The sequence below is a fragment of the Oncorhynchus clarkii genome, chromosome 10, assembly GCF_045791955.1.
Source record: "Oncorhynchus clarkii lewisi isolate Uvic-CL-2024 chromosome 10, UVic_Ocla_1.0, whole genome shotgun sequence".
NCBI lineage: Eukaryota > Metazoa > Chordata > Actinopteri > Salmoniformes > Salmonidae > Oncorhynchus > Oncorhynchus clarkii.
The window spans coordinates 26,847,813-26,860,286 of record NC_092156.1 but is presented as its reverse complement, the minus strand read 5'-3'; the positions used below and the strand labels follow the sequence as shown (position 1 = coordinate 26,860,286).

Genomic DNA, 12,474 nt, shown 5'->3' with positions numbered 1-12,474 from the left:
CTATAATAACTACAACCTAAAACTTCTTACCTGGGAATATTGAAGACTCATGATAAAAGGAACCACCAGCTGTCATATGTTCTCATGTTTTGAGCAAGGAACTTAAACGTTAGCTTTCTTACATGGCACATATTGTACTTTTACTTCTCCAACACTTTGTTTTTGCATTATTTAAACCAAATTGAACATGTTTCATTATTTATTTGAGGCTAAATAGATTTTATTTATGTTTTATATTAAGTTAAACTAAAAGTGTTCATTCAGTATTGTTGTAATTGACATTATTACAAATAAATACATTTAAAAAATTGGCCGATTTTTAATCGGTATCGGCTTTTTTTGGTCCTCCAATAATCGGTATCAACGTTGAAAAATTATAATCGGTCGACCTGTAGTACCTACACATTATTACATGTGGACCGTATACATAAACACTCACAGAAGGGCTTCCTACGTATTCATACAGACATGGATGCACAAATATATACACACAACATAGAGAACACTCACTCACTCACTCACTCACTCACTCACACACAGACCCATGTCTGTAGGGGGAAACTACAGTCAATTGACATCCCCACTCTGCCCACAAGGCACTTCACTCACTCACTCACTCACTCAATGCTGTAGGTCCGGTAGGGCTTATTATTAAAAAAAATCTCTGGTTGGACAGATGCTCTGGGATGTGTTGCTCCGTCATTCCCCTGTCTATAAATGCGCTGAGTGGTGCGGCGGCGAGTGAGACGCTCTGCTGGAGATCTGACTCATGTTGTACTGTAGTCTGATACAATAGCTGCTGTGTTTCCCTTGTTATCCCCTCTTCTCCCCCAGGTCATACCTAGGAATGTGTACAGGGCTTTCTTAAGCAGACCAATTTAAACCAGCATGCATTAAGTACATGCAGACACATGGACACCTTACTTGGAATACTCTCAAATGGGCACGCACATCCCATGGGGCCATTTGGCCCCTGCTAAAAGAACAGAATGACTTGTCATGATGCTGTACCATTCCAGAGACAACATTGCCGTGCACTGTCCATCCACTTCATCAGTAGAGAGAGTGCGTTCAGAAAGTATTCAGACCCCTTGACTTTTTCCACATTTTGTTACGTTACAGCCTTATTCTAAAATGAATTAAATTGTTTTTTCCTTCTCATCCATCTACACATAATACCCCATAATGACAAAGCAAAAACAGGGTTTTAGACATTTTTGCACATAAAAAAAGAAATTATATTACATTTACATAAATATTCAGATTTTAATTTTTTACTCAGTACTTTGTTGAAGCACCTTTTGGCAGTGATTACAGCCTCAAGTCTTTTTGGGTATGACGCTACAACCTTCGCACACCTGTATTTGGGGAGTTTCTCCCTTCTCTGCAGATCCTCTCAAGCGCTGTCGGGTTGGTTGTTTTCAGGTCTCTCCAGAGATGTTCGATTGTGTTCAAGTCCGGGCTCTGGCTGGGCCACTCAAGGACATTGAGACTTGTCCCGAAGCCACTCCTTCGTTGTCTTGGCTGTGTGCTTAGGGTCCTTGTCCTGTTGGAAGGTGAACCTTCACTACAGTCTCAGGTCCTGAGTGCTCTAGAGCATATTTTCATCAAGGATCTCTCTGTACTTTGCTCTGTTCATCTTTCCCTCGATCCTGACTAGTCTCCCAGTCCCTGCCACTGAAAACTACCCCACAGCATGATGTTGCCACCACCATGCTTCACCGTAGGTATGGTGCCAGGTTTCCTCTAGATGTGACGCTTGGCATTCAGGCCAAGAGTTCAACCTTGGTTTCATCAGACCAGAGAATCTTGTTTCTCATGGTCAGTCCTTGAGGTGCCTTTTGGCAAACTCCAAGTGGGCTGCCATGTGCCTTTTACTAAGGAGTTGCTTCCATCTGGCCACTCTACCATAAAGGCCTGATTTTAATTAAATTTGCAAACATTTCTAAAACCAGTTTTAAGCTTTGTTATTATGGGGTATTGTGTGTAAATTGAGGAAACATTTTAATTTTAGAAAAAGGCTGTAATGTAACAAAATGTGGGAAAAGTGAAGGAGTCTGAATACTCTCCGAATGCAATGTGTATATAGCTGGTCTGTTCTAACACGGAGCACTTTGTGTCTAATCACCCTAAGAAGCTTATTGATGAGGGAACACTTCTCTGTGTGATTTAGGGAGTCCTGGACACACTTTCTAATTTGAGTTGCTGGTCAAGCCAAGGTCTTGCATAAGCTGATTTATTAGTTGGCTCATAATGTCATCTCCCGGCCTTAGTATTGGCCAAGGAACGGAATGTTCCTTAAGTGGGGTTGATTGAACGTGCACAGTTTCTATATCTTTAGAGGCCCACGTAGGGAACCAAATGTCCCCAAATGGTAATTTCTTGTAACAATAAATCGGCAAATGAAACCAATTGATCAGCTCAATCAATTGAAATGATAGGTAGACCTTTTTCATGTGTTGCCATGGTTTAGGCATCCGTCAGTTTTAGTGGTAGTTGTCAGCTAAAGGTTTAGTCTTATTTTGACCCTGACATTGTAGCAACGTTGTTCCCAGTCCAGATATTGATGGTCTCTGGTTCTCAGGTCTGGGGAGAATGATGTGGAGTTCAGTGGGAACCTGGAGATGGAGGAGGGAGAACTGCCTGACGATGTGGCAGGGGCAGCAGGTAACCTCCTCCTCCACTTTGTCTCTCTCTCTCTCTCTCTACTCCCTCCTTTTCCCCCTCCCTTTTCTTTCTATCCCCTTCTCTCACCCTTTCTGTATGCCATCTTTCTCTCCTCTTTTTGATCTAGTTATCTCTCTCACTCATCAGATCTCTTTTTAGTGTGTGTTTTAGTGTAATGGGGCTTAAAGACGATGACTCATTGTCAGTGTGATGACTTGTCATGGGTGCTGATGTGGAACGTTTTAAGTGTGTTGTGTGGAAAGGTGGTCACTTCAGTGGATTAAAACGCAACCAAAGGGGAGTGTAAAGGGCTGCATAACAATGCTTAGATTTGCATGCATGAAGTGTGTCCTGTTAGAAGCCTACTCTTCAGTACTTTGATAACTGATTTCAACTTTAGCAATTCAGAATTGGCCGCCCTTAAACTCTGACATGTTGGCTGTCTCTTTTACTTACTATCTGACTCTCTCCTCTGAAAGGAAAATATCCATAATTACATGTCCCATATTGGTTTATTTACATTTATTCATTAAACATTGGCTACAAAGTGGATTATTGTCCCCGCTGCCATTTCCAATCTCTGATCTCTCCCCTTCTCAAATGCTCATTGTATGCAGACCTTAATGATTTTTCTACTGCTCTCTCATAGCTGTTTTTATTTTACCTTTATTTAACTAGGCAAGTCAGTTAAGAACACATTCTTATTTTCAATGACGGCCTAAGAACAGTGGGTTAACTGCCTTGTTCAGGGGCAGAACGAATCCCTTGTCAGCTTGGGGATTCGATTTCGCAACCTTTCGGTTACTAGTCCAACACTCTAACCACAAGGCTACCTGCTGCCCCTATGACATGGCTAGAGTTTGTGGGGGAGTTATCTTGTCTGAAATGGGCCTACTGTAACTCGTAATGGAGCGTGAGCTGTTGAGCAGCCACAGCTCTCCTCTGTGTGATAAACCTAGTAAATAAAGATTTCCTTTTGCAACTAGTATGCATTATGCCCTGTTCCAAACTTAATTCAAAGCGTTAGTTGACTCATCCAGTATAGTTCACTATTGGTCTCCAATTCCCATTTGCAACTGTCTCCTCACCGTTGTATCTCTGAACATACCTCTGACTCTCCCCTGTCTCTCCCAGGAGGCTCTAACCATGGGGCCAGGTGTCTGAGGCGTGGTGGAGGTCTCTCCTCCGCTGGCAGCAACAACAGTCTGCTGGAGATTGACCCAGTCATCCTCATCCAGCTGCTGGACCTCAAGGAACACAGCAACGTGGAGTCACTATGGGGTCTTCAGCCCAGACCTCCTGCTTCCCTGTTGCACAGCCAAGGTAGGTGGTCTCTCTCACGGCGTATCCTGTGTATGTGACAATACAACATATTTTTTTATACTCTGTACTGTGTAGCCAAGCTAGGGCTAGTGCTAATAGCCACTTAATATCTTCATTGTGCTTGTCCCTCTCCTCTATACCTCTCTTCAGTCCAAGTCCACTCCAGAAAGGAGCGGGGCGAGCGCCGGCCTCAGGCAGTGAGGAGGGGAGCCCCAGACTCAGGGGTCCTGATCCGGCTCAAGGCCCAGATGGCTGAGGTGCGCAGTAAGATGACGGATGTCAAGTTTCAGCTGGAGGCGCGGGGGGAGGCCAGGGTAGTACCCTCTGGCAGAGCCACAGGGGAACAGGGGCCCTCTTACCACGCAGACTCAGACCTAGGGCCCAGCAGAAAGTCCACAGAGCTGGATCTGATGGGGAAAGGACCTGGGGCCTCCAGACACTGTCGTTCTGGTGAGTGGTGCTCAGGATTGGGGAGTAACAGATTACATGTAAAATATCTTTGACACCTTTTCTGTTTTCTCAGTGACATTCAAATTAGCATTGAAAAAAAGGTCAAGTTTAAGTTTGTTCCGCCTGAGCAAGTCTGACCACAAGTCAGAGACCACTATGATGACACACCAAATGTGTTGGTGGATCACAGGAAAAGAGCAGGAATAGGCTTTTGTAGGCTACAGTCCAAGATATGTCTTACAATGGTGCGACTGCTGTCGGGATCCAAAGATTATCCAATTTGAATAAACACTTGGAGGTAAGGATGACAGCAGTGGTCTGGCCTACGGGCAATACGTATATCACTTATTATTGATAACTACATGGAGCTTTGATGTGAATCACACTGCTGCTCTCTTATTTAACTATACTAAACAAAAATATAAAGTTAATATGCAACGATTTCAAAGATTTTATTGAGTTACAGTTCATATATGAATATCGGTCCATTTAAATAAATTCATTAGGCCTTAATCTATGGATTTCACATGACTGGGAATACAGATATGCATCTGTTGATCACAGAAACCTTTAAAAAAAGGTAGGGGTGTGGATCAAAAAAACAGTCCGTATCTGGTGTGACCTCCATTTGCCTCATGCAGCATGACACCTCCTTTTGTATAGAGTTGATCAGGCTGTTGATTGTGGCCTGTGAAATGTTCTCCCAGTCCTCTTCAATGGCTGTGCGAAGTTGCTGGATATTGGCAGGAACTTGAACACACTGTTGTACACGTCAATCCAGAGCATCCCAAACATGCTCAATGGGTGACATGTCTGGTAAGTATGCAGGCCATGGAAGAACTGGGACATTTTCAGCTTCCAGGAATTGTGTACAGATTCTTGCGACATGGGGCTGTGCATTATCATGCTGAAACATGAGGTGATGATGGGGGGATGAATGGCACGCAATGGGCCTCAAGATCTCGTCACGGTATCTCTGTGCATTCAACTTGCCATCGATAAAATGCAATTGTGTTCGTTGTCCGTAGCTTATGCCTGCCCATACCATAATCCCACAACATTGACATCGGTTGTGAGGCCTGTTGGACGTACAGCCAATTTCTCTAAAACGATGTTGGAGGTGGTTTCGGTAGAGAAATTAACATTAAATTCTCTGGTAACATCTCAGGTGGACATTCCTGCAGCCAGCATGCCAATTGCACGCTCCCTCAACTTGAGACATATGTGGCATTCTGTTGTGGGGCAAAACTGCACATTTTAGTGGCATTTTAGTGTCCCCAGTTAAGTTTACAATTTTGGACAGGTAACTGTAACTGATTACATTTAGAAAGTAACTTACCCAACCCTGTTGGTGCTATACACCTTCACTGTACACAATACACTCTACAATCTGTGGAATTGAATAGCATTTCACAGCACTTTCTACGGTTGACTCTGAGCAGCCAACTGGGGAGCTATCGACTGCTCAGTCAGATGTTCAACCAACTGTGGTTTGTGTGGCAGGAGGGAAGAAGGCCTTGTCTCCCAAGCAGGAGGGCAGCAGGCTGGGCCTGAGAAGAGCTACAGACGGAGTGGAGAAGGAGTCAAGAAGCCAGAGCGGTGAAGAGTTGTCCAGTGATCAAAGCCTCTTCCCCAGGGACACCCCCAATGGATCAGAAGGTCAGTAGTAAACCCAGGTAGAGGTTGGGTTAGCAGGGTTTAGACCTGCACCAGTGATGACACACCGCCATGGCTCCACCTAAGTACCCAAATGTATGGTTGTCACGTGTCGCACTAATTTGTAAAACATTCATGCAATGCACCAAAAGCGAATTAATTCTGACTGACCAGTGTTTCCCTGTGCTGTGTCATACTGTAGGAGCCCTGAAGCCACACAGCGTGCACAGCTCCCCTCCTTCTCTGGGCAGCTCATCGTCATGCTACGACAGCAAGCCCTGCATTTCCAAACACGACCAGGAGCAGCTCTATGGGGCTGACCTGTACGCTCTGGGGGGCCTCAACGGCATCTCCACCTCCACCATAGCACGACCCAGGACCCAGCCCATGGGGTAAGACTATAACACCCTGTTCCTAAATCTAACCCTAGCCCTTATGCATTAGTGGCGATTCCATTACATTTTCCCACTTCAAAAACAACGTTTCTCTATAGTCCAGGTGCTTGGAGAAGGGCACATGATAATTGGAAAGTATACTTGACAATTGAGAAAATTGACTCCCTTTAAACCAACGTTTTGGTCATTATTTATTTATCAAGTGTTTACCCCCTGCCAAAGCCTCTCCAGTTTAACCATTTGTTTTAGGCGTTATATTTGTTTTGAGCCACAGTGATACTATTTGTTTTATTACTTTACTGTGCCAACCTATTTGGACTACTGCTGATCTAGCTAACTAGACTGGAATTTATGAATTTATGCACCACCCTATTTTGGGATTAAATTGGTTTTCCCAACGGACAAAGCAAGACTGAGAGTGAGCTTTTCTCTAAACTGTTTAGGTTTGAAATAGACCAGCAACTAGTGGTGAAATTATTAGCTTTCACTCTTGCCAAAAGTATCCCTACAGTACCTTTTAGAAAGAAAGGAATACAATTATTCCCATGTGTATTGAAATCAATATCACTTGTGGTTTAAACAAATGGCAAATCAACCTCCCTTAGGTCTGGCCTGCTGACGGACAGCTCTCTGGACTGTGACTTGGAGGAGACGGCTGAGGTCCGCCAGGCAGAGGGACCCTCATCACGCCCTGATGAAAGTGAGCCGTACTGCTCTAACCCCCCTCTTCCTTCACCTCTACCTCGACCCTCCTCTATGGAGGAATGCTATTGTGACGGCAGTAAGGGTTGAGCGCCACTTTTCATCTGTGGATAAAATATACTGTAATCTAATACCATACTGGAGGTAGAGTTAAAAGCTTCTTGGTGACGGGAATTTTAAAGGATGTTTATTCTGCAGTTTTAGCCCTAATGATCTTGGGGATTGGTTGGTATCTGTAGAGACAGAGAGGAGGTGTCTATTCTGCCCTGTGCAGGATGAGCTGTGCTCTTGGCGGTGATGGTGTTTCCCTTACCTCGGAGATGCCGCTATATTGGTCTTGGTGGTTCCCCCACTCTGTTACATGTACCTTTTCTCCCTCTTTCTATCTTTCTGCTGTTTTCCTTTCTGTCCCTTCGGCCCCCTCTTTTGTTGACCTATGTGCCCTTTCTCTCCTTTTTCTGTTTGCCTCTCTCGTTCTCTCTCCCACTCTGTCACTCTGATTTCCCTTATCCTTTGTGCCCCCGTTCTTTCTGTCTGTCAGGTCATCTTGTCCATAAGCAGACGGTGGTGCTGCTGCCAGGTATGAGCAGTGACAGTGAGATCGACTGTGACACGGAGAACGAAGATGAGGTGGTAGCCCTGGAGGCTGGAGACTGTCGCTATGATGCCCAGGCACTGCCCTGTGCAGGTCAATATTGTTACCTGCCACACACACACATATGTATATATATATATGTATATAACAGTGCCTTGCGAAAGTATTCGGCCCCCTTGAACTTTGCGACCTTTTGCCACATTTCAGGCTTCAAACATAAAGATATAAAACTATTTTTTTGTGAAGAATCAACAACAAGTGGGACACAATCATGAAGTGGAACGACATTTATTGGATATTTCAAACTTTTTTAACAAATCAAAAACTGAAAAATTGGGCGTGCAAAATTATTCAGCCCCCTTAAGTTAATACTTTGTAGTGCCACCTTTTGCTGCGATTACAGCTGTAAGTCGCTTGGGGTATGTCTATCAGTTTTGCATATCGAGAGACTGACATTTTTTCCCATTCCTCCTTGCAAAACAGCTCGAGCTCAGTGAGGTTGGATGGAGAGCATTTGTGAACAGCAGTTTTCAGTTCTTTCCACAGATTCTCGATTGGATTCAGGTCTGGACTTTGACTTGGCCATTCTAACACCTGGATATGTTTATTTTTGAACCATTCCATTGTAGATTTTGCTTTATGTTTTGGATCATTGTCTTGTTGGAAGACAAATCTCCGTCCCAGTCTCAGGTCTTTTGCAGACTCCATCAGGTTTTCTTCCAGAATGGTCCTGTATTTGGCTCCATCCATCTTCCCATCAATTTTAACCATCTTCCCTGTCCCTGCTGAAGAAAAGCAGGCCCAAACCATGATGCTGCCACCACCATGTTTGACAGTGGGGATGGTGTGTTCAGGGTGATGAGCTGTGTTGCTTTTACGCTAAACATAACATTTTGCATTGTTGCCAAAAAGTTAAATTTCGGTTTCATCTGACCAGAGCACCTTCTTCCACATGTTTGGTGTGTCTCCCAGGTGGCTTGTGGCAAACTTTAAACTATACTTTTTATCGATATCTTTAAGAAATGGCTTTCTTCTTGCCTCTCTTCCATAAAGGCCAGATTTGTGCAATATACGACTGATTGTTGTCCTATGGACAGTCTCCCACCTCAGCTGTAGATCTCTGCAGTTCATCCAGAGTGATCATGGGCCTCTTGGCTGCATCTCTGATCAGTCTTCTCCTTGTATGAGCTGAAAGTTTAGAGGGACGGCCAGGTCTTGGTAGATTTGCAGTGGTCTGATACTCCTTCCATTTCAATATTATCGCTTGCACAGTGCTCCTTGGGATGTTTAAAGCTTGGGAAATCTTTTTGTATCCAAATCCGGCTTTAAACTTCTTCACAACAGTATCTCGGACCTGCCTGGTGTGTTCCTTGTTCTTCATGATGCTCTCTGCGCTTTTAACGGACCTCTGAGACTATCACAGCGCAGGTGCATTTATACGGAGACTTGATTACACACAGGTGGATTGTATTTATCATCATTAGTCATTTAGGTCAACATTGGATCATTCAGAGATCCTCACTGAACTTCCGGAGAGAGTTTGCTGCACTGAAAGTAAAGGGGCTGAATAATTTTGCACGCCCAATTTTTCAGTTTTTGATTTGTTAAAAAAGTTTGAAATATCCAATTAATGTCGTTCCACTTCATGATTGTGTCCCACTTGTTGTTGATTCTTCACAAAACAATACAGTTTTATATCTTTATGTTTGAAGCCTGAAAAGTGGCAAAAGGTCACAAAGTTCAAGGGGGCCGACTACTTTCGCAAGGCACTGTGTGTGTGTGTGTGTAACCCCTTCACACAAACACTTAAACACACATACATTAGTGTGAGATCTCATTTCTGCACACTTAACACATTTTAGCCTCAAATCAGCTTGCCAGTACCATGGAAGGAAATTAATGCTATGCTCAGTGTTTTAAATGCTTCTGTTCTTTCCTCCCAGGGGCCCAGTTGAACTCTGACGGCCTGTGCTTCACCACAGGAGAGAACACCGAGAGGTGATTCCCCTCCAACATGGCCTCCACAGCCGGTCTAAATAGTGGCCATCGCCATATGGGCACTGGAGAGCAGTGTATATAACTTTTTAATGTACACAAGCACTTGTGTAGACACTTGCATGCAGTCATTCTAGTCACCGGCAACCCCAAATGCAATGAGAATGCTACAACTCACTAAGTGAGCACCTTGATGATGACTGCAAAATATGTAAATATATTTGATCACTTTTATTAATCTCCATTTATATTTAAATTTGATTAAATATGAGTTAGAATGGGGCAAGGAACAATATATTTGCGAGAGACATTCTTTAGGCTGTCGTTGTGAAAAGTAAAATAGTAACATTTTATCATATGTAACTAACCTCATGGTTGATGTTTGCAACGTGGTCTGGACATCGTGAGCTCTGGTGAGTTTTGAGAATTAAGCACAGTACACCTGCTTCACAACAGAAAGACAATCTTAAAATCTCTGCCTTTCTGATTCAATGAGTTGCTATTGATGTGTTTGTGTGGAGGAGCACAGTCAGGCAGGCATCACACAGTGCTGTAATGAACACCCCATTCTTGAAAACAGTCTGAACGAACGCCTTGAAGTGGACGCATTTAGTACCTTTATTCTTGTTTCACCATTGATTTAAAACTTGTTAGGAAGTCCCTTTCTGTGCAAATCTTATCATTGCAAACTACTGTATTTCGTCTGCTACTCCCGGTAGATTGGAGTTGCTTGCCCCCCAGTAAATCTTTCAGAACAAGAACCAGTTTTTCTGCTGTGTAGACACATTGAAGGATGTATCAATGGTACGTCCTTCTCTGGCATGTGTAAGAGATTGCTACCTTCTGAATGTGTATTGAGTAGTTTCTTAGTAGAACATTAGGCATGACTCCTGTTCACCGTAGCGGATTTTGCCTGAATTGATGATTCACACTGAACTTTCTTGGTTGACAGTCTGGGCTTCAAGTGCTTTTTAACCTTGTTTTGTAATTAAACATCAAAGCTGATGTACCTTATCCGTACATACAGGGTTCTTTCTTTCACCAGAAAGTGTTTTCTGCAGCCCTTGTCAAGTCAAGATGAGCTCTGTAACATAGGCATGTATGTAGGTGGTGTTTTTGAGTTTTCTGCGCTGCGATCAACACTTTTTCTGTATTGTGTGCGCAACTCCTCCCAGTTCAGCTATTCTGCTCATCTTTGAAAAAATGGGTCCATGCAAATTCACACATTTTGACTTCTATGAAGCAGATATAATTTTGTTTTTCAACTTGGTGGATTCCTTTTCGCTTTAAAAAAAATGGATCCAAAGGTCACATTCCGTCGTCTTGATTCTAGATTATTTTATTTTGCTTGTTTTCTGGGCACAATTTGACCAAGGCAATATTTGGAAAGTAATTTGTTTGACAGAGACATGTGTAAATAAGTGTTTGTTTTGTACAAAGTCTTCCCAACAGTGATGTGAAGTGTTCTGTTCTTTAAAGCATGTCATTGGAGCAATTTTCTTTCAATATCCTTTTTTGCCCATCAGAGGGTGCCATCTCTTCCTTGTAGTTGAGCTTTGCTGTGTGACCGTGGACCATTTTATTTACACAGTAACATTTTATTATTTTCAACCCTTGTAAATCAATCTGACGACCACACTAGCATCCACATGGACATCATAGCAGAAACTGTACTCTTTGCCAGTGTCCTTTGTTCTCCATGGTACAAAGACTTTCTTCATTGAAATGTACACTGAAGAGGTGACCCAACTGAATTTGTAAACATTTCTATCTCTTGAAAGGGAGATGTGTAAGATGTCTCAAAGTATACTGGTGTGCATTGACTAATAAGGAAATATGTTCTAAATGCCTGAATGGAGAGCTCAGTGGTTTACACTATAAATATCTTCCTTCAGCTGTAGGATGCCTGATGTTTACCCCCAGCTGCACAGCCTCCTAATGTTCCATCATGTGTGCCTAAAACTGCATGGCTTCAATGGAGTTGAACAGGCAGATGGAGGGTGGACAATATGCTTTAAACCTCTTATTGTGCCCTTGTATATGCAGCTCCAGATTCATCCTGATATGGTCTAATTGTATCTATTTCACTGTCAGTTCACTATGCACATTTCTGTTTGTGCCCAGGTTTTAGCTGTGTGTTTGTCTGAGTGGGAAAGGGCTGACTTAGGAAAGGTACTAGAAAGAGGGTGATTAGATGGTTTCAAGTGTTCATGCTTTCCTTTGTGTCTACCATGAGTGTTTTATTTTATATTGTCCCAGAATGCAGTGGGATTTTTATTTGTTGGGTATGTGTCATTTTTTTGTTGTAACTAATAGAATGACATTTAACAAATAAAATATTTTATGGTTTCTTGAAACTGACTGTGTGTTACCTAAATATGGAAATACTTATGAAATGGCTGAATTTATGTAACAATGAAAATCCTGTTTTTGTTTTATCCAACTGTATGAGAGCTCCATTGCAGATGAGGGGTAACTCCCACTGTTGTGGTTGACTCCACGTCTCTTGAGTTCTGCATTGTATAGGAGGGTGGGTGGTAGGGGCTTAGTGTGCCAGGTTGGTGTGGCTAGAGATTGAGCTCAACAGAGATTACTTGAGTGAACTTTGGCACCTGCCATGTCCTGCTTGCATCCGGCCAGCACCAACTCTTCCTTCTTTCAGAAGGCCACCATGCCAAGAAGCGGGGCTTG

General features: G+C 43.1%; 1 protein-coding gene across 2 annotated transcripts in view; it reads left to right on the top strand.

Annotated features, from left to right (window-relative positions):
• The window catches only part of LOC139418205 (E3 ubiquitin-protein ligase TRIM37-like), a 42,162-nt gene extending 30,022 nt beyond the window's left edge, over positions 1-12,140 (top strand). Inside the window, exons 18-25 of one of the 2 annotated variants that reach the window (XM_071167478.1) lie at positions 2,585-2,667; positions 3,802-3,990; positions 4,141-4,440; positions 5,944-6,099; positions 6,299-6,488; positions 7,097-7,191; positions 7,735-7,881; positions 9,732-12,140. In XM_071167478.1, coding sequence (XP_071023579.1) covers positions 2,585-2,667; positions 3,802-3,990; positions 4,141-4,440; positions 5,944-6,099; positions 6,299-6,488; positions 7,097-7,191; positions 7,735-7,881; positions 9,732-9,790 — 1,219 coding nt within the window. In that variant the 3' untranslated portion in view covers positions 9,791-12,140. Of the gene's footprint in view, positions 1-2,584; positions 2,668-3,801; positions 3,991-4,140; positions 4,441-5,943; positions 6,100-6,298; positions 6,489-7,096; positions 7,273-7,734; positions 7,882-9,731 lie in introns of both variants that reach the window. The other variant, XM_071167477.1, reaches the window with a different exon arrangement.
• Positions 12,141-12,474: the final 334 nt, after the last annotated feature.